Source organism: Atractosteus spatula, chromosome 9, assembly GCF_055471065.1.
Source record: "Atractosteus spatula isolate fAtrSpa1 chromosome 9, fAtrSpa1.hap1, whole genome shotgun sequence".
NCBI lineage: Eukaryota > Metazoa > Chordata > Actinopteri > Semionotiformes > Lepisosteidae > Atractosteus > Atractosteus spatula.
In genome coordinates this window covers 8081355-8107213 of record NC_142714.1, presented here as the reverse complement: position 1 = coordinate 8107213, position 25859 = coordinate 8081355, and the positions used below count along the sequence as shown (strand labels likewise).

Below are 25859 nucleotides of genomic sequence, written 5' to 3'. Positions count from 1 at the left end.
AGAGACATCTGTTAACCTGGCAAGCCTTCCTTGGAAGATGGGAGGACACCAGAGCACCCAGAGAAAGTGGACCCCAGTCCAGAAGCACTAACCAAATGAAAAGTTTATTTAGAACTTAATGGGTTAAAAGCAATAACTCTGCCTTTGCAACAGTTTGATCTTGATCTAAACAGCTGGTTTAATCAAACTAACAAATCAGAATGCAGAACACAAGAAGGTTGCTTGTAGCCTGCAGAGAAATATCCAGAGCCTGGATGAAAGAAAATTAAACAAATACCTTTGAAGTGTCTGCATTTCTGCACGTAGTTTATCCAGCTCTGCTCCGCTGGTCTCTGCTGTCCTGCGGTACTGTGTGACGAGCTGGAGCTGGGAGACTCTGTCCTGTGTGATGGCAGAGATGTCTTGCAGAATCGCCCCCCACTGGGTGTGTATCAGGTGCGCCACCCCAGAGTGCGCTGTGTCAGGGTTACCGGTCAGGGCCTTATCCAGCCGAGTCAGGGCAACTGTCTGCTGCCGCCCCAGCTGCTGGAACAGCTCCTACAGCACAGCCAAATGGGCAGCAGTCAGCCAACAAGTAGGATTTTTGGTGTCATGCAGGGCCTTTTCATAGTGAGGGCAATACACACAACAACAACAAGAGAGCTGGAGCATAAGAGTCAGATATCAAGGACAAATGACTAAAGCAACCCGGTTAAAATCATAATCATAACATGCAGAGTACAAAAAACATAAAAGATTCAATCCAAAGTACTGTGAAATTCCACTGAAATAAGCCTCATTCACAAAAGGTTCTTAAGTAATAAGGAACATTTTAGTCAAAGTTCAAGCACGTTTAGACACGTAATACCAGAATCCCAACCCACGATAGGAAAGATCTAACACAACAGACACACAGCTGCACACACTTCTTAATGCGAAGATGATGGAATCACTAGCATGCATTGAATATGCTAATGACACATAAAGAGCACACTAACCAGGTGGATGAATATGCAAATTGTATTCACAGAAGCTTCTTATCCACAATACACATCTAAACTGGCCTTGCTGACAGAAAGCAGGTGTTTTGAGCTGAATTTCTTTAAAGTACAAAGTGTTTCTCCCATCATGGCAACTCTCCGTACCAACAGGGAGAGGCACTATTATCAAAGACAAGAGGACGAAGGAAGACCCCGGCACTGATCGACAGCGATATCCAGCGATATCCAGTAGATAGTCTTCCAGGAAGAAATTCTCACCAGATACAGATGAGCATAAAATCAAATGTAGGCTTTTAGCCTTGGGGTTCCATAATGGCTGTAATTTACAAATCTTTCATTCCATTACAGGCTTCGCTGCCTACTTCGATCATGTGAAGACTCGCCAGATTCACTCGTTTCACTGGACTGCAAACTGGAATTTTTTCTGAGGCAACTTGGTTTCTTGTCAGCCAAAGTCCATTCAGGCTGCAACTAATATTTGCGCTGATTCTCTTAATTTTTCGGTACATATTTCATGAATAACATATTGCAGAGCACATATTTCATTTGCATTTTGAGCCTTTTTAATTCCCAGAAAACAGTTGCTTCCCACCCCAGTGGGAGAGAACCAAAGAGTCAGCAGGGAATTGGAACGAGAGATGTCCCACCCCTCACTCAGCAGAGCTGTAATGAAATGCAGCCTATCACCAGTACATACGGACATGTGCAGACAGGGCAGTGTCCCTCACCTGAGTCTCCTCCATCTGTTGGGTCATGGCTGCAATATGGAGCTTGGCAGGCTGGTTCCTACAGTACAGCACCCTGCGGACAGCGTCCGTCAGCTGGGACTCCAAATCTTTGTATAAAGTATTAAGTCTTTCTAGAGTTTCCTTCAGCCTCCCAGCCTGCAATTACACACAGCAAGAGATAATAAGCAAGACAGCATTCTCAAAGAGAGAGATGACGTGCTTTCAGAGAAGAGAAACCTTGAGACAACTTTTATATCAGCAAGATTAGGACAGGCTAACCAAGCTTCTGCTCATGAGTCTCCCAAGTTGAAAGCATAGGAAATAGCATTGCTTCATAACTGTTTCCTGAGCAATTCCCTATTGCATTCACCAGAGGAATACTCAACCATGCTGTACCAACCATGTTAAAATACCAGCACTTACCATTGACAACTAACATATTAAAACACTGTTGTAGTATTCTTTACCATGTGCTGCATGTAGACACTTACTAATCAATTTTCACTGAAGTCTAAGCCAGCAGTAACCCAATTATGCTGATAAACACAGACATCATTGGAGGAAATTTAATTAAAGAATTAAACCAGTTTAAGAAACATGTACAGTAAATAAATGTCTTTAAAATCACGTTGTATGCATGTTTTTAAATTCTATGCAAATACAGTATAAAAAAATCACATTTAAAAAGTCCAGAAGAGCATATCAGTCGAACAATATTGTTACTGTCATCCTGATTTGACACTAAAAAAAAGGTCAGTGCATTCCCCCTTTCTCAGTGTGCAGAAATGCATCGTCTATTTCTTACTCCAGTGGAGTGGCTGTCAGAGCCTGGCAGTGTCAGCATCTGAGCGTCTGTGAAGATTTCCTGCGCTGCACCTCCCTGGCTCTGTGGAAGTTTTCCAGGCTCCTCATCGGCCTCATGCTCAGACACTAGCTCCAGGCCTTCGGATTCTGCACACCATTTCAGCATGTTCCCGGAGCAGCGTTGTTCCTGTTCCTGCAAAAACATCGAGATAAGCAAGTTTCACTTTCAGCAGCCCAGCTCTAAAAAGTTTAACTTCTTTTTTTTACAGAGATTTTTAGCGGAGGAACTCAATGCATATCGCTCACATAACTTCTGCAAGTACAACAAAAATGCACCAAGGAATAATGTGTTGGTTTACGGCCAGAGGTGTGTCTTGTTGCTCCAGTCTTGTTTCGGAAAAACCAGAAAATGCCTCAAGCACTTTTCAACCAGTGATTGACTTGATACAGAATCGCTGGGTGGATTTAAGTTAGAGAACAGTCAGAGTAATAATCTGACTGCAAAATGGTGTACCAAGTAACGCACTACAAGGAGGCAGTGTGTAGAAAAAAAAGGAAACCACAGTAGGTAACACAGAGTTTAGCCTCTGTTCCCAACCAGTGATAAACTAGCACTCTACTAACAGTCCTGTATGTGCATTTTAGTAACTGGTCCTTCAGCATTAGGTCAACCTACCAGTGTGTGGGAGGGCTTTCAGAATACAAATCTGTTCTGCATCAGAAGGACTCAAGCTTTTAGATGGATCAAATCACACAATGGTTGCTACCATCGAAAAGCAGGTAAAAAAAAATCACATAATCTGCACCCAGTGTTTTGGTTCATGGTTTGCACGTGCAATACCTATAATGTCCTGTTTTCTCAGCATGGTCATTTCCATCTGAAAGCAGTTTATTAAGTCAGTCTATTATGGAGGCCTAGAGTTTTTTTCAGGATTTATCCAGCTGCCTATGTTCATTTCAATAGTAATTAGCAGTGACTGAGTCGTTTTCTGATCCACATTTGGTGAAAAGCATTCACAGGGCTTGATTGTTGATTGTTTTTTAATATTAACTATAATGATTACGCATTGCACTTGTGAACATTCTATGCTATATACACCTCTAGTCTACTAAAAAGAATGTTTGTCTGGAAATCTCATTCAACTGAAAGCAATGTTATACCTACAATCAGAAGAAGTCCACAGTGCTACAGAACTGAAATGGGCTCTGGGATCAGAAAACAGAGTCAGGTGTAAACTCCTGATTGCTGTTATGTTTAGTCAAAAGCTGCTTCTCAAAGCAGAGTTCTAGTGTTTTAAATAGATAGACAGAATCGTCTTATAGCATTTTTACAGGAATGTGATAAAAAATGCCATATTGCTGTATGTCAGACCATCTAGGAGATTCTATCTCCACTGGGCTATAAACTACACATACTAGTGCCAGATTCCATTAGCAGCTTGGCAGGAGCAAGTCCAGACTGCTACGGGAGTGGCTTTTTGTAAAATAAAAGTTATTGCTTTTGATTCCCTAAATCGTGCAGTGTTACATGGCACTCACTGACTGACTACCCACAGTCTCTAGCTAACTGTGTCGAAGGTCTTGCTTTAAATCAACAGTGCTCCTGGAAAACAGAAAAACAGGAAGAACAAAAAGCAAGACACATACAAATTATTTACACGACATGCTGTCTTTGCCACCTTCAGCTATGATTTCTTATCTGTCCTGCTTCTTGCCTGCTCCCCCACTCCTCTCCTGTGATAGCAGAACAACTGTCTGGTAGTACTCTGATTCTCATTGTAATGTTCCTCTCTGCCTTTCCTCTGCAGTCCTAATCTGAGAATCCTGTCAGTCGAGTGTCCTTCAGACTCCCGGTGTCTGCTGAGTCTGCTCCTCGCATCTCTCCTCAGTTCACTCCTCCTGATGTGTTTCATTCCACTGATAATTAGAATTCTTTTAGACAATTGAACCATTTGTTGCTTTTGTATAAACTGGATAAAATTAAGGCAGTTACACCCTCTACAAACGTTTTCAATGTAGCCTTTGAAAGATGCACTAGATAAAAGTACTGATCAAGCACAGTAACTAAAATTTGAAAATGATGCTCAGCAGAGCTTGGAGAGATCCCCCAGTAGTGATAAAAAAGATATTCAAGTCGCAGTGTTTAAACTTTGAACCTTGAACTTGCTCGTCCTAAAGTTCATGCTTCCACGGGTGATATTTGTTTGAGAAAGTAGCCAACCTACGATATTGTGAGGCTGGAATTGAAGCATAACTGGCAGTGTGATATTTTGTGATATTTTGTCCAGCAAAGCCCATAGCAAAACATACACTTGGGTCTTTGTTTAAGACATCAATCTCCAGAAGAGTCATGCCATAGTTCATTAATGATATTCTCACGTAGAAGATAGAATCTGGCACATATCCAGTAACATCAAATGCAAATAAACGGGTACACCTTTTTTCAACCATCTGCCATGAAAATGCAATTCATGATCTTTGAATACATCTTTCTGACACATGGTAGTTCAGACATCCTTAAAATGTAAAAAAAAAATATTTATCTGAAAATGTGTTGTTCTGATGCAACTCTTTCCTATCTGCCAATAACACTACCATACAAACTGAGACTATATCACTGCATCTGTCTTTACCTGAATTCACACCTGGAATTCACATTACGGGACTTCATAGAAAAGCCCTGGAGAAAATTACCATCTAGCAAATATTCCTCAAAGCTTCCAGAGGTTTTCTTGTGCATGCGGGAAGAGTGGTGTTCTGACTGGCTCAGATATTGAATTGGTTACAAACACCGGTTTCTCCTGATTACAGTTCCAGTTCCCCCAAACAGAAAAAAAGAAAGGGCAAAACAGACGATAAGACTGACCTACATACAATCCTTCAGACAAGCATATCTCAAGGACAGCACAAGCCATATTCATATTTTCATCATCGCCGTTTTTTAGCTCACATGCGCACCCCATCATCTGGGACGTAATGCTTTACCAACAGGCAAAATGACCCTGGAGCAATACACCTCCAACCTACACCTGCAGGACTATCACAGCAGTGTAAACTGGGACAGGTCCCGATTCTTTGAAAAAGTGTAAAAACCTGTCTGGCAGCAGATGACTGAGCATGCCTACCTAACAGGTAATTGCTTGCACTGACCGCAAAAAAGATCAGCCTCACAGAGCACATCAGGCTGGACAGAGTGCTGGGGAGACCCAGTGTCCCCTCCTGCCGTACCTGCTGTGTGTCTGTGATGTCTGCCCTTTCTCCGTCTCCCCTCCTCTCCTCAGTCTTAACCCACACGGTGCCAGAGCTCACGCCCCCCTGCTCCTCCTGCCTCTCCAAACCAACAGGGCTCTGAAATGGCGAAGGGTCAGCTGTTAATACACTTTTTTCCCATGAGGTCAGTCCCTGTTCTACAGAGGTGTGCTTCCAAATCCAATCTCCCTGATCTTTACTTGGAAATCTCTTAGTATGTAATGATGGTCAATCAAAACCACAACATAATGCTTTTACTTAATTGTTTTTGTGCATAAACTTGTGTGCATAACGTTATAAAAAGCTCCTATAATCTTTGATAATAAATAATTTGGAGACAACCTTGTCGAGGTTATTTCAACATTTCCAGGATGGTTTTATCTCTTTCGTTTGTCATATTCCATTCTAGTTTCATTTGACTTCAGTAAACACTAGAGGCCTGATCGTTTCTCTAACCTGTGAGCAAAATTGTCTACATTTATAACAGAATGGGCAGCCTGCCTACTGGGAACCAGCATGTATAAAGTAAAGTACCCTGACTGTGCCATGAAGTGTCGCTGTTGTGCATTTTAAACTAGTCAACCTTTTCCTGTGCTCTGTTCACGCAATCTACATCTACACCACCAACTCTGTATGTTCTGGGATTTCTTTCTCCAGTGGGCCAAGTGGACAGTTCACCTGAGGTCCCATGACATGTCATTGAATGCTCAGGGTTGGAATGCAGAGCAGTGTTTCTAAAGAGGTCTCACTGTCAGAAGGTTAGAAGATCACTGCTAGAGCAGAGTAAAAAATCAGACACTATTACCTGCTGTACACCGGAGGTCAACACTTCCAGGATCACCTCCTGCTCAGCCTCAGGGGCCTCAGTGTGCTGGTGCTCTTGTTGCAGTCGCTCTCTGTCCTGTGTCTCGGGGCGGACTGCTTCCAGTGATACGGCAGTGTCAGTGAGCTGTGTCTTGGTGTCCAGTTTACCAGCTGTGACAGTGTTGCATATCTCAGAATGTTGTCTCTCACTGCGTTGGCTCTCAGAATATTGCCTCTCAGTGCCAGGCACACTGGCAACCTTTGTCTTGATGTTCTCTGTTTTCACTTTTCCAGAGGTGTCAGTATGTTGTGCCTCGGCTAACACTGTCTTCAAATTCACAGTTTGCTGTGTCTCTGTATATAGGGCCTCAGAATGTTGTGGGCCAGTATGCTGTGTCTCAGGATAGTCTGTCTCAATTCTCTGTCTGCCACTCTGATCCGCATCAGTCCAGTGGTTATCAGTGTGTTCAGTGTCAAAACTCTTGGTTTGCTGCATCTCAGTAGTGCCATTATGCTCTGCATCGGTTTTCTCGCTGGTGTCCTGTCCCTCAGTGGGCTCTGTCTCCACAGACTGGCCTGTCCCTCTGCTCCTCCTGTGGTAAGTAAATGTATGGTGGGTTTCTGAGAATTTCTTCATACGTCTCTCATTTTCAAGGATATCAGTAGGCAATAACTCCGTGCTACCAATAGGCTGTAACTCAGAGACATCAATCCTCTGCGTCTCAATGTGCTGAATTCTGGAGTGTTGAACAGCAGAGTGCTGTATCTCCGTGTTCGTTAATTGTAATGCCTTGTTGTGCTTGGTATCAGAGTATTGAACATCATCGTGCTGTAGCTGCATTTTCTCAACTTGGTCTGTCCCAGAGGTGACAGTGGGCAGTGTCTCTCTTTGTTGAAGTTCAGCATAAAGTATCTCAGTCTCCTGCAGACCTGGATGTTGTGTCTCAGTAGACAATGTCTCACTCTTTTGTACATATGTAGGCTGTGTCTTAGGAAGCAGTATCTTAGCCTGCTGTAGATCAGTACACAAAGTCTTAGGATCAAGTGTTTTGGTATGCAATGTATTCGTCGGTTGTATATCAGGATTTTGTGTCTCAGACTGCACCGTCTCAGTTTGAATAAAATCAGAACACAGTACTACTGTCATCTGTAATTCAGAGCACTGTGTCTCAGATGACAATATCTCTGTCTGCTGTAGATCACCATGCAGTGGCTTAATATGCAGTGTCTCAGTTTTCTTTAGCTGCTGTGGCTCAGAATGCATCATCTTGGCAGGATCTAAATTAGTGCACAGTGTCTCAGTCTGCTGTAGTCCAGGGTGCTGTATCTCAAGATTCATTGTCTCAGTTTGCTGTATATATGGGAGGTGTATCACAGCTTGTTGTTGCTTGTAAGGATGCTCTGTCTCATTTTCCTTTACATCAGTACATAGTGTCTCAGCCTGTTGTAGATCATGGTGCTGTGTTTGAGTATGCAGCATCTCAATCTGCTGTAGATCACTAAGCAAGGTTTCAAACGGCTGTAAAGTAGTACACAGGAACTCAGGATGCTGCGTTTTGGCCTTCACTGACTCAGTCGGCTGTTTATTACGTTGCAGTGTCTCATAATGAACTATCTCACTCTGCTCCAGATCACAGTGCTGTGTCTCAGAATGTACTGTCTCAGTCTGCTGTAGATCAACAGGAAGTGTCTCACGCTGCTGTAGATCAGTAAACAGTGTCTTGGTCTTCTCTTTTCCAGGGTGCAGTGACTCAAGACACAGATTCTTAGTCTTCTTTATATCAGGGAGCTGTGTCTCAGGATTCTGTATATCACTGAGCAGGGTCTCAATATTCTGTAGATGAGGGTGCTGTTTCTCTAGATGCTCTAAGTGTGGCGTCTCAGTCTGATTTAGATCAAGATTCTGTGTCTCATGCTGCTGTACATCAGGGTGATCCGTCTCAGGATGCTGTATCTCAGCAAACATTGTCTCAGTCTGCTGTTTCTCAAGATGTAGTGTCTCAGTCTGCTGTAGATCAGGGTGCAGTGTGTCCAGATGCTGTAAGTCAACAAACACTGTCTCAGAATACTGTGTCACAGGATGTAGTATCTCAGCCTGCTGTACATCAATATGCAGGATCATAGGCTGCTGTAGATCAACAGACAGTGTCTCAGTATCTTCTATATCAGGGTGCTGTGTCTCAGAATGCAGGGTCTCAGTCTCCTCTACATCAGGGTACAGTGTCTCATGATGCACTGTCTCACTCTGCTGTAGATTAACAGACAGGATCTCACTCTGCTGTAGATCAGCAGGCAGTTTCTCTGTCTTCTCAATATCAGGGTGATGTATCCCAGGATGCAGAGTCTCAGTCTTCTGTACATCGGGGTGCTTCATCTTGGGATGCTGTATCTCAGCAAACACTGTCTCAGTCTGCTGCTTCTCAAGATGTAGTGTCTTGGGCTGCTGTTGATCCAGGTGCTGTGTGTCAAGATGCATGGACTCAGGCTGGCTTAGGTCAGTGTGCTGTGTCTTACTCTGCTGAAGATCAGGGTGTCCTGAATCAGGATGTAGTGTCTCAGTCGGCTTTAGATCAAGGTTCTGTGTCTCATGCTGTGGTACATCAGGGTGCTCTGTCTCAGGATGCTGTTTCTCAAGATGTAGTGTCTCTGTCTGGAGTAAATTAGGGTGCAGTGTGTCCAGATGCTGTAAGTCAACAAACACTGTCTCAGAATACTGTGTCACAGGATGTAGTATCCCAGCCTGCTGTACATCAGTATGCAGGGTCATAGGCTGCTGTAGATCAACAGACAGTGTCACTGTCTCCTCTATATCAGGGCGCTGTGTCCCAGGACGCAGGGTCTCAGTCTTTTGTACGTCCGGGTGCTGTGTGTCAAGATGCAGGATCTCAGGCTGGCTTAGGTCAGTATGCTGTGTCTTGCTCTGCTGTAGATCAGGGTGTCCTATCTCAGGATGCTGTATCTCAGCAAACACTGTCTCAGTCTGCTGTTTCTCAAGATGTAGTGTCTCAGTGTGCTGTAGATCAGGGTGCAGTGTGACCAGATGCTGTAAGTCAACAAACACTGTCTCAGAATACTGTGTCACAGGATGTAGTATCTCAGCCTGCTGTACATCAATATGCAGGATCATAGGCTGCTGTAGATCAACAGACAGTGTCTCAGTATCTTCTATATCAGGGTGCTGTGTCTCAGAATGCAGGGTCTCAGTCTCCTCTACATCAGGGTACAGTGTCTCATGATGCACTGTCTCACTCTGCTGTAGATTAACAGACAGGATCTCACTCTGCTGTAGATCAGCAGGCAGTTTCTCTGTCTTCTCAATATCAGGGTGATATATCCCAGGATGCAGAGTCTCAGTCTTCTGTACATCGGGGTGCTTCATCTTGGGATGCTGTATCTCAGCAAACACTGTCTCAGTCTGCTGCTTCTCAAGATGTAGTGTCTTGGGCTGCTGTTGATCCAGGTGCTGTGTGTCAAGATGCATGGACTCAGGCTGGTTTAGGTCAGTGTGCTGTGTCTTACTCTGCTGAAGATCAGGGTGTCCTGAATCAGGATGTAGTGTCTCAGTCGGCTTTAGATCAAGGTTCTGTGTCTCATGCTGTGGTACATCAGGGTGCTCTGTCTCAGGATGCTGTATCTCAGCAAAAACTGTCTCAGTCTGCTGTTTCTCAAGATGTAGTGTCTCTGTCTGGAGTAAATTAGGGTGCAGTGTGTCCAGATGCTGTAAGTCAACAAACACAGTCTCAGAATACTGTGTCACAGGATGTAGTATCCCAGCCTGCTGTACATCAGTATGCAGGGTCATAGGCTGCTGTAGATCAACAGACAGTGTCACAGTCTCCTCTATATCAGGGAGCTGTGTCCCAGGACGCAGGGTCTCAGTCTTTTGTACGTCCGGGTGCTGTGTGTCAAGATGCAGGATCTCAGGCTGGCTTAGGTCAGTATGCTGTGTCTTGCTCTGCTGTAGATCAGGGTGTCCTATCTCAGGATGCTGTATCTCAGCAAACACTGTCTCAGTCTGCTGTTTCTCAAGATGTAGTGTCTCAGTGTGCTGTAGATCAGGGTGCAGTGTGTCCAGATGCTGTAAGTCAACAAACATTGTCTCAGAATACTGTGTCACAGGATGTAGTATCCCAGCCTGCTGTACATCAATATGCAGAATCATAGGCTGCTGTAGATCAACAGACAGTGTCTCAGTATCTTCTATATCAGGGTGCTGTGTCTCAGAATGCAGGGTCTCAGTCTCCTTTAGATCAGGGTACAGTGTCTCATGATGCATTGTCTCACTCTGCTGTAGATTAACAGACAGGATCTCACTCTGCTGTAGATCAGCAGGCAATTTCTCGGTCTTCTCAATATCAGGGTGATGTATCCCAGGATGCAGAGTCTCAGTCTTCTGTACATCAGAGTGCTCTGTCTTGGGATGCTGTATCTCAGCAAACACTGTCTCGGTCTGCTGTTTCTCAAGATGTAGTGTCTCGGGCTGCTGTTGATCCAGGTGCTGTGTGTCAAGATGCATGGACTCAGGCTGGCTTAGGTCAGTGAGCTGTGTCTTACTCTGCTGAAGATCAGGGTGTCCGGAATCAGGATGTAGTGTCTCAGTCAGCTTTAGATCAAGGTTTTGTGTCTCATGCTGTGGTACATCAGGGTGTTCTGTCTCAGGGTGCTGTACCTCACCAAACACTGTCTCAGTCTGCTGTTTCTCAAGACGCAGTGTCTCAGTCTGCTGTTTCTCAAGACACAGTGTCTCAGTCTGCTGTAGATCAGGGTGCAGTGTATCCAGATGCTGTAAGTCAACAAACACTGTCTCAGAATACTGTGTCACAGGATGTAGTATCTCAGCCCTCTGTACATCAGTATGCAGGGTCATAGGCTGCTGTGGATCAACAGACAGTGTCTCAGTCTCCTCTATATCAGGGTGCTGTGTCTCAGAATGCAGGGTCTTTGTCTTTTCTTCATCAGGGTACAGTGTCTCATGATGCATTGTCAATCCACTCTGCTGTAGATTAACAGACAGGATCTCACTCTGCTGTAGCTTAGCAGGCAATTTCTCGGTCTTCTCAATATCAGGGTGATGTATCCCAGGATGTAGGGTCTCAGTCTTCTGTACACCAGGGTGCTCTGTCTTGGGATGCTGTATCTCAGCAAACACTGTCTCAGTCTGCTGTTTCTCAAGATGTAGTGTCTCAGACTGCTGTTGATCCAGGTGCCGTGTGTCAAGATGGATGGACTCAGGCTGGCTTAGGTCAGTGAGCTGTGTCTTATTCTGCTGAAGATCAGGGTGTCCCGAATCAAGATGTAGTGTCTCGGTCGGCTTTAGATCAAGGTTCTGTGTCTCATGCTGTGGTACATCAGGGTGCTCTGTCTCAGGGTGCTGTACCTCAGCAAACACTGTCTCAGTCTGCTGTTTCTCAAGATGTAGTGTCTCAGTCTGCTGTAGATCAGGGTGCAGTGTATCCAGATGCTGTAAGTCAGCAAACACTGTCTCAGAATACTGTGTCACAGGATGTAGTACCCCAGTCTGCAGTACATCAGTTTGCAAGGTCTCAGGCTGCTGTAGATCAACAGACAGGGTCTCAATCTTCTCTATATCAGGGTGCTGGGTCTCAGGCTGGTGTACATGAGGGTGCTGTGTCTCAAGGTGCTCCAAGTTGACAAACACTGTCTCAGTCTTCTGTGCCACATGATACTGTGTCTCAGTCTTTTGTAGATCAGGGTGCTGCGTCTTACTCTGCTGCATCTCAGAAATCTGTCTCTCAGGATGTACAGTCTGCTGTACATCAGAATGCAGGGTCTCAGGCTGCAGCACATCGGTGTGCTGTGCCTCAGGATGCTGTGAGTCAGCAAACATTGTCTCGGTCTTCTGTTTCAGGAGATGCAGGGTCTCAGGCTGCTGCAGATTACAGTTCTGTGTCTCAGGATGCACTGTCTCACTCTGCTGTAGATCAACAGACAGGGTCTCGGTCTTCTTTATAGCAGGGTGCTGTGTCTTACTCTGCTGCATTTCAGGAAGCTGTCTCTCAGGATGTAAAGTCTGCTGTACATCAGAATGCTGGGTCTCAGTCTCCTCTACATCAGGATGCTGTGTCTCAAGGTGCTCCAAGTTGACAAACACTGTCTCAGTCTTCTGTGCCACAAGATACAATGTGTCACTCTGCTGTTGATCAGGGTGCTGTGTCTCATGATGCAGGATCTCAGGCTGGCTTAGGTCAGTGTGCTGTGTCTCACTGTACAGGGCCTTAGCTAGCTGCATTCCAGGATGCTGCCTCTCAGAATGTAGTGTCGCAGTCTCTTGTACATCAGTATGCAGTATCTCAGTCTGCTGTACATTGGTGTGCTGTGTGACAAGATGCAGTGTATCGGTCTGCTGTAGAGCAGGATGCTGTATCTCAAGATGTAGTGTCTCAGTCTGCTGTAGATCAGGGTGCTGTGAGTCAGGATGCTGTAAGTCATCGAACACTGTCTCAGAAGATATTGTTTCTGGATGTAGTATTCCTGTCTGCTTTACACCAGTCTGCAGGGTCTGTATGCAGTATGCAGAATGCAAGTGCTGTAGATCAGAGTGCTGCGTCCCAGAATGCTGTATCTCCAAAAACAAACAAAAAAATAATTTATGAAATATTTTATGAATATATGAAAGAAATACTCAGAAAAACTCCATCTGCACCAAAATCCTAATAAAAGGTTCAGTTTTCAGTTCTGTAAATTCACACTGAATAAGGAAACAATATGGTATGTAATGGTCACATGCCCAGGCCAGGACCCATGGGACACACAGGCTCTGTGGCGGGCTGTGTTGTATGGGCTCTGATCTGATCAGGATGGCTTCTTCAAGTAAATGACTTTTTTGAGATTTTGATTATCTATAATTAGACACACATTTTGGTAACTATGGTATTTTTAGCACTGGGTTTGCTAGAGTAACATAGAGAAAATAACTAGAGCAAGGGTACAGAGGTGATGTTCCCACCTGGGATTTCAACCCATAGAGGAGACCTAGGACAGGAGTCAGGATCTTAGTCCCTATAACCTCCAGTGGCCATGCTTAGACTTGCCTCACTGGCCATGTGATTCAGCTCACCTGCAGCCTCTGAGTGATGATGGCAGAGTGAGTCTTCTCCTCTGCCAGGGCCTGGGAGGCCTCTGACTCCAGCCTGATCTTCTGCTCCTGACCCAGTGTGTCCATCAAGAACTGCTGGTCTGACAGGGCCTCCTGCAAGGCTGCCTGGAGCCTCTCCGCCTCATCCTGCACTGTCTGCAACAAAAAGCTCCTTTACAGGCCAGGCAAGCCCAGACACAGTGGAACTGTCCCTTCTTCCTGTTCATACATAGATCTGAGAAAAATCTCATCCTTGTGAACTAGTCTCTGCATAAGAACCTGAATGGACAGGACCAGGCCTTCAGATACATCTGATACAGTATATGTGATCTCTGTTTTATGTCTGTATTAAGTATATGTATACAGCACATACTGTACCAAGTTTGAATAGATACTCCATTAATGCAGCAGAAATTCAGTATTCACTTCTCCTGGGCCTCTGGAAATCTGGCACAGTGATCTAATGTGTCTACAGTAATATGAAGAAGCTTTGCCTATGACTCAAGAACTGAGTTTTTATGCTGACCATACTTGAAGTGAAAGTAAAACACAAATAAACCTCAACGCACTCTTAACATGATCATTACCACAACAGGAACAAACTGTGGGAGAAAAACAACACCACAAATAAAAATGGCACAACAATATACAGTATAAATCCCTAACTGATATGGTGATTTTTCTAAATTCAAATCATTCAAAAACATTGTAAAACAGCATTATTACTCTAATACTTATGCTCCATTTACACAGATTACTATATTTCTCCCCACATGTATTCAAAGAATAAAACATTTTAGGACTGTATCTGTCTCTGTGTTGTTTACATCCTGACCTACAGTATGAGCTACCCAAGGACTCCATGGCAACTGACTCTTTTAGTTTGTTTTTTTTTGAGAAGCAGTTACTGAGGCATGCAAATTGTTAATGTCTTTTTCACCCCTAAACCCACGTTATTAACTCAATTCATATCAAACTTGGCCCAGCAGACAATAAAAAAACGGTCATTCTGTGCTGTATCCCTGACCAGGCACCGCATTGTCCCGCAGGACTGTACCTGGAGAGATCGTGGGCTGCCTGATGGGAGCGCGGATTCTGTGGGCGCTCGGGGCTGAACGGACAGAGCAGGCCTGGCTGCCTGATTCCACTGCTGCAACTCCTGCAGACAAGCATGGAACCCCCTTCCTACAGCCTCTTTACACAGTTCCAGCCGGTGAGAAATGTCACTCTTCAATCTTAAAATAAAAACAAAAAAATCAGCAATGAGTGTTAGGCAATAGATCAAAATGTTGTCTGCAATGCACTACGATTTCCCACAAGGCACTGAATGTAGTTCCTGGAGGTGTCCTTTCAGTCTTAACTGTAATATGATAAGCAGGCTGAATCGTCTGGGAGAAGAAGGCCGTGTTACCTGCTGTGTTCCTGGACTGCGGCGGTGGCGGCGGCGGAGACATCTCCTGCAATCTCTCCCTGAGGGAGACGGAGCCTCCCTGGAGCCTGGAGATCCGCCACTCTGGCATCCAGCTCCCCAAGAGCTCTTTCGCAGCCCTGCGGAGAAGAGGTCGGGAGCTGCTGTCAAGTTGTGTCTAGCGTCAGTGACAGAGCCGTGTTCCTCAGTGCTAGCCCAATACACCACCATCCCCTCACAGGCATCCGTCTCTTTTAATTGTGGGGTTTCTCATGAACACCCATGAATTTGCAACCTTTCTTTGAAATGAAACCTCATTCTTCAGCTGGTCTGTTTATCAATAACTCTTCAAACTGGCACGTTTTTAAAGGCACATTTTAGCTCTTCATCAGACAGCCTATATTTTTACTATTTTAACTGCTGATTTTCACGAGGAATTCTTTTCAGGGGTGGGCACCTTTTTCATCAAGGAACAATCTCGAGCACTGCAGTCACAGCAGTGGCAGAGATCCACATGGCCATCCAGTCCAGCCTGGTGTCAGACTCTCTAGCTAGGGATGCACAACTCTTGCTTACCAGAGAAAAAGGGTCCCTTGCTTTTCATCTGAGAGTTTAATAACTTCACAAAATTATTTACCTAACAGAATCATTTTTTTCACACCTTGATGTTCTAAACAGTTCAGTGACACCAGTTGGATTATTGGTCCTAGAGGAATGGGATTGGGCTTCCTTGTCACCCAGCTCCCATCACCCGCTCACTGCAAGCACTTCACTGAGGACTGTGTCCCACATCATTATAAACACACACACATCCAGTTCCACTATTAAGAAGCTGCATCAGATTATTCACCTTCAGGGTCTCCCAGTGTTGCTTCAACTGAGCGAAGCCAGTGAGCTGCTCCAAAGAGCCATGGTCTTTACTGACCAACTGGAGCTCCTCCAGTAACTTAGTGGCTTCATCTTTCAGGCTTCTCATGATCAGCTCCTCCTCTGCTTGCTGCACCTGAGTGTGCAGCTCCTGCATGGTCTGCAGGATCTCGGTCTCACTGGCTCTGTTCTGCTCCTGAAGAAGGATGATCTCCTGGCCAATGGCTGACTGGCCACTCAGGGTCATGCTTCTCTGCAAAGCATGACTCACATTCTCCAGCTCTTTGGTCAAGTCAACATTATGGGCTACAGACTCCAACAGAACCTGCAGGAAACATATAATTTTCTTTTTAGAAGTTAGGGGTTAGTTAAGAGCAGAAATTTGCTGCCTATGTCTACTCTATCTCAAAGAAGTTGGCTGCATAGTTCTATAACACCTACAAGTATAAAACAATTCAGCATAACAAGAGTTGTTTATATGTGAAAATTACAGCAGTTCTGGAGGTAGCTGCACTAGCTTTTTAATGGGAAATCAAAGAATCTTACCATGTTACCAAGCGTGACAGTGGTGTTAGAGCACTTCACCCTATTCTTTATTATGGCTACTACAAATAATGGGAAATCCAGGACAAGTAGCTGTAATATTATGTTATTATCGGGGTATGAAATCATTGATTTTAGCCAGTTAATAATTCAGAATGCCTTATACACTTGCATGCATAAGAACTTTAATAAGCTGCTGTCTAAAAATGCACAAGGCAATTAAATGTTTCTGCAGCATTATGACAGAATTCGCCTGATGGTTACCTGTAGTGAGCTGACAGTGTCGTGCAATGAAGCCCTGTCCCTGGGAGCAGCTCTGACAGTCCCCAGCTGGGCCCCCAATGAGTGCTGTGCAGCCCTGGCCTGTTCCATTAACCTGCCACAGCGCCGTTCCTCCTGCAGGCTCCCTTCCAGACTCACACTCACGTCCTGCCATGAAAGGGGACCGACCACACTTTAAATCAGTAAGCAGTGCCTTCCCCCCCCAGCTGACAAAACCTTGACTTTAAATCACAAACATTCAAAACCTCCCACTTAGTTTTTGACTAACACACACACACAGATTTCAGAACCAATGGAATCCTTCCCGCAAACGGTACAAAGAAAGATATTTTGTTCAGAATTCCCAGCATAAATTTTCAGCGAAGGGAAACAAAGGTGCAAACCTCCAGGTCTTTCAGCAGGCAGGATGTGCATTTCACCAGGTCTGTCCAAGACTCTTCAGCAAAACTAGGGTCTCGTGTGAGCTGGGACAGCTCCTCCCTTTCAGTTTGTAGGCGGTCGCAGGCCTCTGACAGGGCTCTGGCTTTCTCCGCCAGTGACCTGCACCCCTCGAGCGCCCTGCACCTCTCCGCCACGCCGGGCCAGGGGAACCGCAGGGCGACCTCCGCTGTCTGTCGCCGGAGCTCCTCGGCTGTGGACTGGACCTGCTGCTTTACTTCCAGACAGGAGTCCCACCGCTCAACAACGCCCTGCAGGACTCTGTCGGAGCGCAAGAGAAACAGCGGTACAGCTTAAACAGCACACAGCAAGGAGAGGAAAAACTTCACGCCTATGAACGAAAGATCACTGGCACTATTGCACACACGCGCTGAACAGCACCCTTCTGCAGTTTCCACTGTGAAAGGCAAGGGAATTAGCTGCCATGTAAACCCAGTAAGCTGTGGCCCCATATGCACATTTTATAACAACATCTGAACGCACCAGGATTTTTCTAGGAGAAATAACATTTTCTTCACCTTAAACCTAACACTCCAGACACCACGTTGATAAAAAGGCTGAGTCTGAGGGGCCGAGAGGCCTGTACCGGCGTGTGGAGACCTGCGGTAGGTACCTGAGGTGCTGGGCGGCAGGCTGCACCACAGCGCTCCACCGCTCTTCGGCCTCTCTCACCGCCGCCAAGCTCTGGCCGCGCCTGGCCTCGTTCAGCCTCGCCCGTTCGGCTAGATTCTGTCCGCTCTGTTTCAAGAGCTGCATCTGGGCCGCCCCTTCAGATCCGGATCTCAGGATAGCCTGCAGAGAGTCACAGAGAGCTTTGCTTATTGAACAGAGATGAAAGCAACACAGAAAAGAGCTCTTAGACTGGACATCAAAGAGGGACCTGCAATTAGAAACAGTGTTTGCTTATAGTGGGGTAAGAGAAGTGGCAAAATGACTACAGAGATGGAGGTGCTGCTCCAGGAAAATCTCTATATTTATTTTTCATGAGAAAGCAAATGCACACTCTACAAAACAGCGTCAAGGTGGAATGTAAGACTATATCTGCAAGTGCCCCTCACCTCAGCTCTGTGCAGTCTCTCCTGTATCTCTCTCCTGCTGCCCTGAGTGTCTTTTCCCAGGGAGTCCAGGTCTTCTTGCAGGCGAGTAACCCAGCTGAGGATGCTGTCTCTCAGGGTGGTGAAGGCCTGCACCTCTCTGGACAAGGTGAGCAGGGCCTCGCACTCTGCACAGAGCCTGGCCTGGAGACTGCAGTACCTCTCCACTAGTCGCTCGCTTTCCTGTACTGTCCCATCGGACTTCAGCCCCTGCTTCCGCGCTGACAGCACCAGTCCCTGGAGGGCATCGAACCTCTCCCTGTGCCGCAGGAAAGAGGAGACCAATTCAGACTGCAAAGGCCTTATGACTCATATCACCAGTAGCAAAACAAGTCGGTAATTCATCTTGTCATCATAATGGGCCATGCCTGTGATCTGAAAATGGTTTCTTATTTTTAAATACATTTATACATAAATATAAAATAATATTTATTTCAAATATATTTTCATGCAAATACAATGAGAAACTGTACACCTAAAACCACTCCAAAACTGAGGAAAAAGACTTTGACTACCTTACACTCATTAAAAACATTGCATTTTGTTAGACTGATGTTACTACAATGCTAGGAACTCTACCATATAGAACACATTTACTGTACCATTATGAATGTATGCAAAGCCTATTTAACTTATCTAAAATCTGCACAAGATGTCTGCAGTGCTTGCTAAATCATACACACTATTCTCCTTAATCATATAAATCTGCAATTTTCAAAACCTTTACTGTAGATGTATCAATTACCTTTCTTTTTGAATTTCTTCATACAAGCTGTCAAGCTCTTCACCTTCTACTGCCTTCTGTTCTTTGCCTTGAAGCCACCTATCAAGATGCATGTATTCCTCCTGCAGACTATAGTAGAACACACACTGACCATCTGCAGGCCCAGCAATGTACATAAAGCACCAACATAATCAAAGAGACACATTAAATGCAGTGCAGCACTGTGCTGAGAGGAAACAGGTGAACATGCTGAGGGTTGGCTGAAGGGATATTGATAAATAACAGCTAACAAGCAGCACAGTTCCAGTTTCAAAAGCTGTATTAAGGGTTGGTACATAAGTGTGTTTTTGCAAGCATCCAAGCATGCAAAAAATGAGGCTTGTGAAGAGTATGTAATGCCAAGTGTGTACAGACCACTTCTGCTTAACAATACAAACAAGAGATGCAGGATTTCCAAGTACACTCCCAAACTACCTGCATCACCAATATAAGAAAATATAAAACAGATACATAAAAGCTATAACAGATACAAACATGGGACTCCTTGAGTAAGCTTCACCAGGATTGCCAAACAGCAGCTCTACATATAGAGCCCTACCACATTAAAATCAACACTCACCAAAACAGGTGCATACAATCATTGCCCAGCTGGCTAGCACTGCTTCCATGCTAATGGTACAAATATCACCTTTCTCTATGAGGGTCTACATCTGAATCTGCATAACACACAAAAGCAAGCTACCACATGTGGATGTGCTGGGGTTTGTGTGCTTGGGCATTTATTACAGTTGTTCGGTCCCTCATTTTAATGCGGCGTAGCTCTGCAGGGTCACACAGCAGGGGCCCTGCCTTGGTACCTGTCGAGAGTCCGGAGGCCGACGTCCAGTTGGCTGTGTTTATTCTGGCAGTGTGACCTGAAGGTATTCAGCTCCTCCTCCTGTTCCTGCAGCCAGGCCAAGAGCGAGCTGCTCTGGGCCTCGGGCAGCTGTGCTCCCACCGAAGAGAGACACTCCTTCAGCCGGGCGATCCTCCTCTCTCCTTCCCTACAGGCCAGGAACTCCTGGCGGAGACGAACATTTCAGGACCTGCTGTGAGCTTGTCCCTTTCCCCAGCTGCACTAGTCTCAGAGATCACAGCCAGTCGCACTTTTCCACTTGCAGTACGGTTTACACTGCATAATACTGTACATTGTCAATCTGATCTTAGTCTCTTACACTTTTACATAATGTTATCATCCATTTTTATAATCTGCAATTTTATTCTTATAAAAAGTAATAACTTAGACTATATCAATTGCCCATGTACAGTATAGCAAAGCTGAATCCATCAAATCCTCAAAGGATACAGTATCTTCATTGTTTATCTGAAATAATGCTCTTAACTGATTGAAGTTAACATCATCCTGCAGGTACTGAGGATTGAAAGAGACCTTTGCTGACTAATTTGGGCAGCCCTGCAGGAGATGAGTCCAATACAGTATTTATGATCGAAACTATAGAATGTGCCACAGAGACTATGGGGTTTCAGATTCCCCATTCCCCAAGAATAATTTTGATGCTGGATGTTGGTTCCCCGGTAACATTAATCCCTGCCAATCTCACCGTGATTCTTTGCAGAGAGCTCTCCATGTCCTGCCTCCGCTCGGGGTTTTCAAAACAGTCGTTCATCGAGAGCTGCAGCTCCTGTAGCCACTGTTCGTAGGCCTGGCACTCCTCTGGAATGAGCACATGGACAGGGAGAGCAGGTCAGCTAACACACACGAGTAGCCACCAGAACTGAGACAAAACAAGGCTGGGAGAACATCCCACGAAAACGCTAACATTTCCAATCCTCTGCAGGTCTTCTGCAAAAACGTCAAGCCCACTGTAATCAAGTAAATGAATTATGAACAATTAAGGAGGGATGGCAAAGTCGGATATCTACACAGCAGATACAGATACAGCAGATCATAATATCGCACACAGCAATCTGCTCATACCCAAGCACATCTGTTACAAAGCAACTGCATGGCAAGTCTCCTGACTTCAGGGCTACCTGGAGAGAGCAGTGAACATTAATGCTGGTGTTTTGGGCGCTTGCTTACCGCTCATCAGCTGCAAGAAACTGTTCTCAACATGGTTTCTCTTCTGGCAGAACAGCTCCTGGACTCTCTGGATTCTCTCCTTCAGTTGCATCCCATCAGCAGCCAGCGTTTCTAGGAGATGGGGACTCGCGACACTGGCCATGAGGCCAACCTCTCTGAGGATGGAGTCGGCCTCCTGTTCCTGGACTTGCAGCTGCTCACCGAGCTCCTGTAATGGATAAAGACATTGGGGAATAAGCCACTGTGTGACAGATTCCCTGTATTTTCAGACAGGTTTTATAAATTGTATTTAGGCAACTATACAGGATTTGCACTGTTTTCTTGGATGCAAACTGTCCTATGCTTAGCATCCAAAAAGGCTTGTCTTTCCTTATCATTAAATATCTGCATCTGCTAGGGCATTGGTCTTTGGAGAAAGTAGCTACAACGTCAACCGGTATTTTTATCTTTGCAGCACTTCATGAGTGGAAAACAAATCACTAGGTCCAACAAGAAGCCCCGATCACCCCTCTGTGCACCTGTAAAGTGTTGGAGGCCTGTGGATTGTCTGATACAGCCAGGCCGATCACTGCGGACTCAATGGTCTCCAGACAGGAGTAGCACTGCTTCAGCCTGTCGGCCATGAGCTTCTTCACAGCCATCAGCTCCTGAAACGCCTCACTGCTCTCCATGCTGAGCTCCTCCACTTCCTCCATCCTCTTCCTCAGCTGGCTCTCGATCACCTGTCAACACATTCAGAGTGACCTGCTGCTCCCTGAGAACCAGAACTATCTGAAATCCATTGTAGGGTCATGAAAGTGTACCACAGTAAATCTAAACCTATCCCACTGTTTTACCATAAATTTGTTTTGCAGTGGTTCCCTACCAAGCTTTATCATGCTACTCTATTCTTTGACATTGTCTTGATTTTACTATTTGTACAACACTTCATTATTTACATGAAATGTTTAAGAAGAGTATGCCATGGCAACTAAGAAATATGTATCCAAAGACTTCAAACGGGAATTACCTGTCTAGTGGGGAAATCTGTTTCTCTAGATAAAACACTGGAAACATCCACTGCAGAGATTCTAACCCAAGATGTCTCTAGAAGAGCACAACTCAACTGTGCCCTGTAGAACCACAAGGTTCACAACGTCCCTCTAAATTAAGCAACTGGTTAAGAAGTTAATTAGTTAAGATCAGAGGAGGAACTAAAACCAGATGACCCCTCAGCTTGCCTGGAATGTAGCTGCATACCTGTTGTCAAGGAAATGAGAAGAGCTCTGTTTTCACCACCCCACTACCACATGTGACTATGTGTAGCCCTTCAGGTTTCCCTGGAACCTGCTCAACCAGGCAGCACATCTCATTCCTCAGGGGTTAAACCTTAGGAGCTGATTGCTCAAGGCCTCATGCTGCCTTTTTGATAAGCAAGGTGTTAATCCCATCCTTTGTCTTTTTTCACATCTCAGTACTATCCACAAGCCTTTTTTTCACTACAGATGGTTCACTCATCATTATACAAAGCTTCCGAGTTTCTGTGGTAAAAGGATTCCGGAGAATAGCATACACCACTGTAAATCTATACTGTAAGATACATATGGACGTTCTTGACAAACCGCAGGATAAGGCATGAATCTAAAGACAGATTGCTCAGTCTTCTTCGGGCTCATTGTCAAGTCATGTTCCTCATCAAGGTCTGGATTTGATGTCATATTCATACCCCACAGAGAAATGAACTCTTTACACTCCTGATCAGAACCACCTGGCTGGGCCTGGGTGAGTCTCCTCACATCAGAGCCAGAACGCAAATCCAGTATTGATCTACAAAATCAGTCAAAACCTGGATTTTTCTTCATAACAAATAACAATGGAACACAACGTTCTAGATAATAAGAGACACGACCAGCGGAGCACATATTTTATTTTGATTCTGTAACACTAGGGGTTTGTTTTTCCTTGACAAAAAAAGGCGTTCATATTAGCATGGTGACAATTGTCTTATAATTATGTTACCTGATATTACAAATCCATGTAATTGTTTATGCATAAACCAGATTTATTAAATACATACCATATGACAGAATAGTAAGTTCTTCCACTTGCAATGCATTAATAAAAACAATTTAAAACGATTAAACTGAATAGGATCTCTGCTAATCAGTAACCCAGAGCTCGACACTCTTCATGTCTAGAAGTGTAGCTCACCTGTAACTCTAAAGGAAACTCTTTACTCTGAAGGAGTTCCTGGATCTCAGCTGCTTTGTTGTGAAAATGTTCAATATTCTCCTGCTGAGCTTCTATTTCACTCTAAGGAAAGAAACAACAAGAAAGACATGCAGATACTGTATGCCAACAATAACACAACTCAAGTCATAGTACAGCTTTTACCTTACCCAAGCACAGTCATCTCCATTGTACAAACTTCTCTGACGGTTGGAAATGAAATGCTGCATACATGGAAAATACAGTGGAAATATACACTTGCGTCAGGTGCTCATCTTTACCTTTAAAACCATGCAAAGTATGCTCTGAATTTAACAGGAACAACATGCATTCAAGAAGAACTACAAAAGGTCTGCCTTCCCCTTAACACATGAGGACTGATGCTCACCAGCAGATCATCTCTGACTGCACTCTGCACACACAGAGCTCATTGCATGAGCACAATCATCTTGACCAATTAGAAATCAATGCCCATTTTACAATTTTACAGTCTTCTCAACAGCAGAATTATTTTGCTCCTGAGGAAGTGTTGAGAAGCTCTGGGTGTCAGCAGTGATCCTATACAACTCATTGGTTTAGATTAGAAAACTCATCTTTCACTCAATACTTTCCTTTGGAAAATGCAAAGGATTTGACAAATAAAAAAATGGGTTTCTACGGTTACCCACAGTCATTTTAGACTACCCACAAAAAAGGACTTCATGTGAAAACAAGCTGGAGTTTAATGTAAACCGAGCCCACACTCCACTGGGACACCTGAGGCACATTGCAGAAGAGCCCGGTATGGTCTGAACACTCCAGTCAGAAGCAGAAATTTCTGTGCTCAATTAAATCTCCCCTGGTTTACAATGACGAGAACATCAGCCTTGAAAACAGGACAGGAAATTCAATTACTTAGAACTTCTGTGAATAAACATGTGAAAATTTGAGGGAGCAGAGATTTGATTGCAATAAATCTACTACTGTGCAAACTTTGTCAGACATTGAAGCTACAGTATTATGACCTGATCAGTGTTGTTTCGAAACGAATAAAAACTGTGCAAACTATCCAAGCACAAACAATAATAAGTAACAAAATACTTTGAGAATTAAAACACAGAAGACAGCAAAACCAATCAGATTAAGCAGCCATGGTTTTAAGCAGGTACAGTAGGAGGAGTTTTTAATTATAGTACAACAGTCAGGCCACACATTTAACCGTCTCGTGTACCAACACGTTTTCTTTTAAACAATATCAACCAGGCATCACCCTGTTAATCAAGTAACACAGTGAGCTGTCATAATATAAGAGCAACAAAGTGCCATAACTGCTGACATCAAAGCTTTGAGTGTAGGAGGGACTACAGCAGAGCCCAAACTGGCAAAGCCACTGGAATGCTGAACCTGGAGCAAATCTTCTCAGAACTGCTTAACCCCTCGAGTGCCAAAGGAGGAGATGCATAACTGTCAGGCCCTTGCTAGTTCAACAGAACGCGTGTAGCTTTGTAGCATTTTCTTATCTTATTGTGGTCTTCCTGTAGTCATGCCATCTTATTGGGGTTTTGAAAGCCCTTTATTAATTAATTATTAATGAAAAACACTGAACTATTACATGAGCAGCAGTGTAACAGATATGTGGTTCAGTCCGTATCACTCAGTCTTCCTATTTGAGAATTGCTCTGCAATTAAAAAATATTTTGGCAAATACAGCATAATGAGCTCAATTTCTCTAGTCTCAACTGACTTCCTTGTTCACCTTGCACCTACTCCATCTCGTTCTTCAGGTGTTGAAAAAAGCACTCTTATAAAATCTCTGTCAGATGAATATTTACGATAATTAAAATAGCTCACAGGCATATAACCAGTTACATTACAAAATTCTTTGGCTTCCTAGATGCAGGTCCAAATTTGTAAACTGTAAGCTGCCCTCAACTTTCAGCTCACGGTTCTTAAGCTTCTTAAACTTTCTTAATCGGGTGACACAAAGAAGCACATTTCCCCCTCTTGAGAAGAGGCTAAACAAAACAGTTTAGTTGATCAAACATTGGCTCATCAAAGTCAAACAAGTCCACGCAAGTGCCAAACCAGCCCTTGTGAATTTCTGCACACTCATTCCCAAAATGCTAGTTTACAACTTCCAGAACTTCGAGAAACACACATACAGAAAAGCCACACAAAACAATCCTCCTTAGTCTCCTGGAATGCTCACAGAGGATAAGAGCATTCCCCTGTAATAGAGGTTTGTGTGATAGAGCCACTCTGTCACAGATGCACAAGCCTGAGCTGTTGATGAACATGTTATAGGTTCCTTCACCTGAAAGGTTGCGATTTCCTGTTCATCTCGGAAATGGCGCCACTCAGCAAATGTGGCCAGTTTCCCAATGGCCCACTGCTCAATGTTAGCAGCCAAACTGAGCAGCTTCTCCCAGAGCATCAGGCCATGATGCAGGTTGTCTATGTGACTGTCAGTCTTCTCCATCACCTGCCACCAGAGCCAGAGAGAAGAACACATTAGTACCTGCTACCCAACACCATGCTGCTCTCCCTAATGTCATCTCCCCTCCTGCTATCA

At 44.5% G+C, this 25859-nt stretch overlaps 1 protein-coding gene across 1 annotated transcript in view; it reads right to left on the bottom strand.

Annotated features, from left to right (window-relative positions):
- Positions 1-25859, bottom strand: part of syne2b (spectrin repeat containing, nuclear envelope 2b) — a 143449-nt gene that overhangs the window by 79835 nt on the left and 37755 nt on the right. Inside the window, exons 35-54 of the mRNA XM_088925437.1 lie at positions 25602-25769; positions 23291-23392; positions 21619-21822; positions 21101-21308; positions 20619-20731; positions 19875-20077; positions 19039-19146; positions 18258-18552; positions 17813-17991; positions 17145-17460; positions 16744-16908; positions 15920-16261; positions 15073-15209; positions 14719-14896; positions 13644-13817; positions 6567-13148; positions 5741-5860; positions 2514-2705; positions 1709-1864; positions 278-537 (exon numbers count right to left, since the gene is read on the bottom strand). Coding sequence (XP_088781563.1) covers positions 278-537; positions 1709-1864; positions 2514-2705; positions 5741-5860; positions 6567-13148; positions 13644-13817; positions 14719-14896; positions 15073-15209; positions 15920-16261; positions 16744-16908; positions 17145-17460; positions 17813-17991; positions 18258-18552; positions 19039-19146; positions 19875-20077; positions 20619-20731; positions 21101-21308; positions 21619-21822; positions 23291-23392; positions 25602-25769 — 10202 coding nt within the window. The remainder of the gene's footprint in view (positions 1-277; positions 538-1708; positions 1865-2513; positions 2706-5740; positions 5861-6566; positions 13149-13643; positions 13818-14718; positions 14897-15072; positions 15210-15919; positions 16262-16743; positions 16909-17144; positions 17461-17812; positions 17992-18257; positions 18553-19038; positions 19147-19874; positions 20078-20618; positions 20732-21100; positions 21309-21618; positions 21823-23290; positions 23393-25601; positions 25770-25859) is intronic.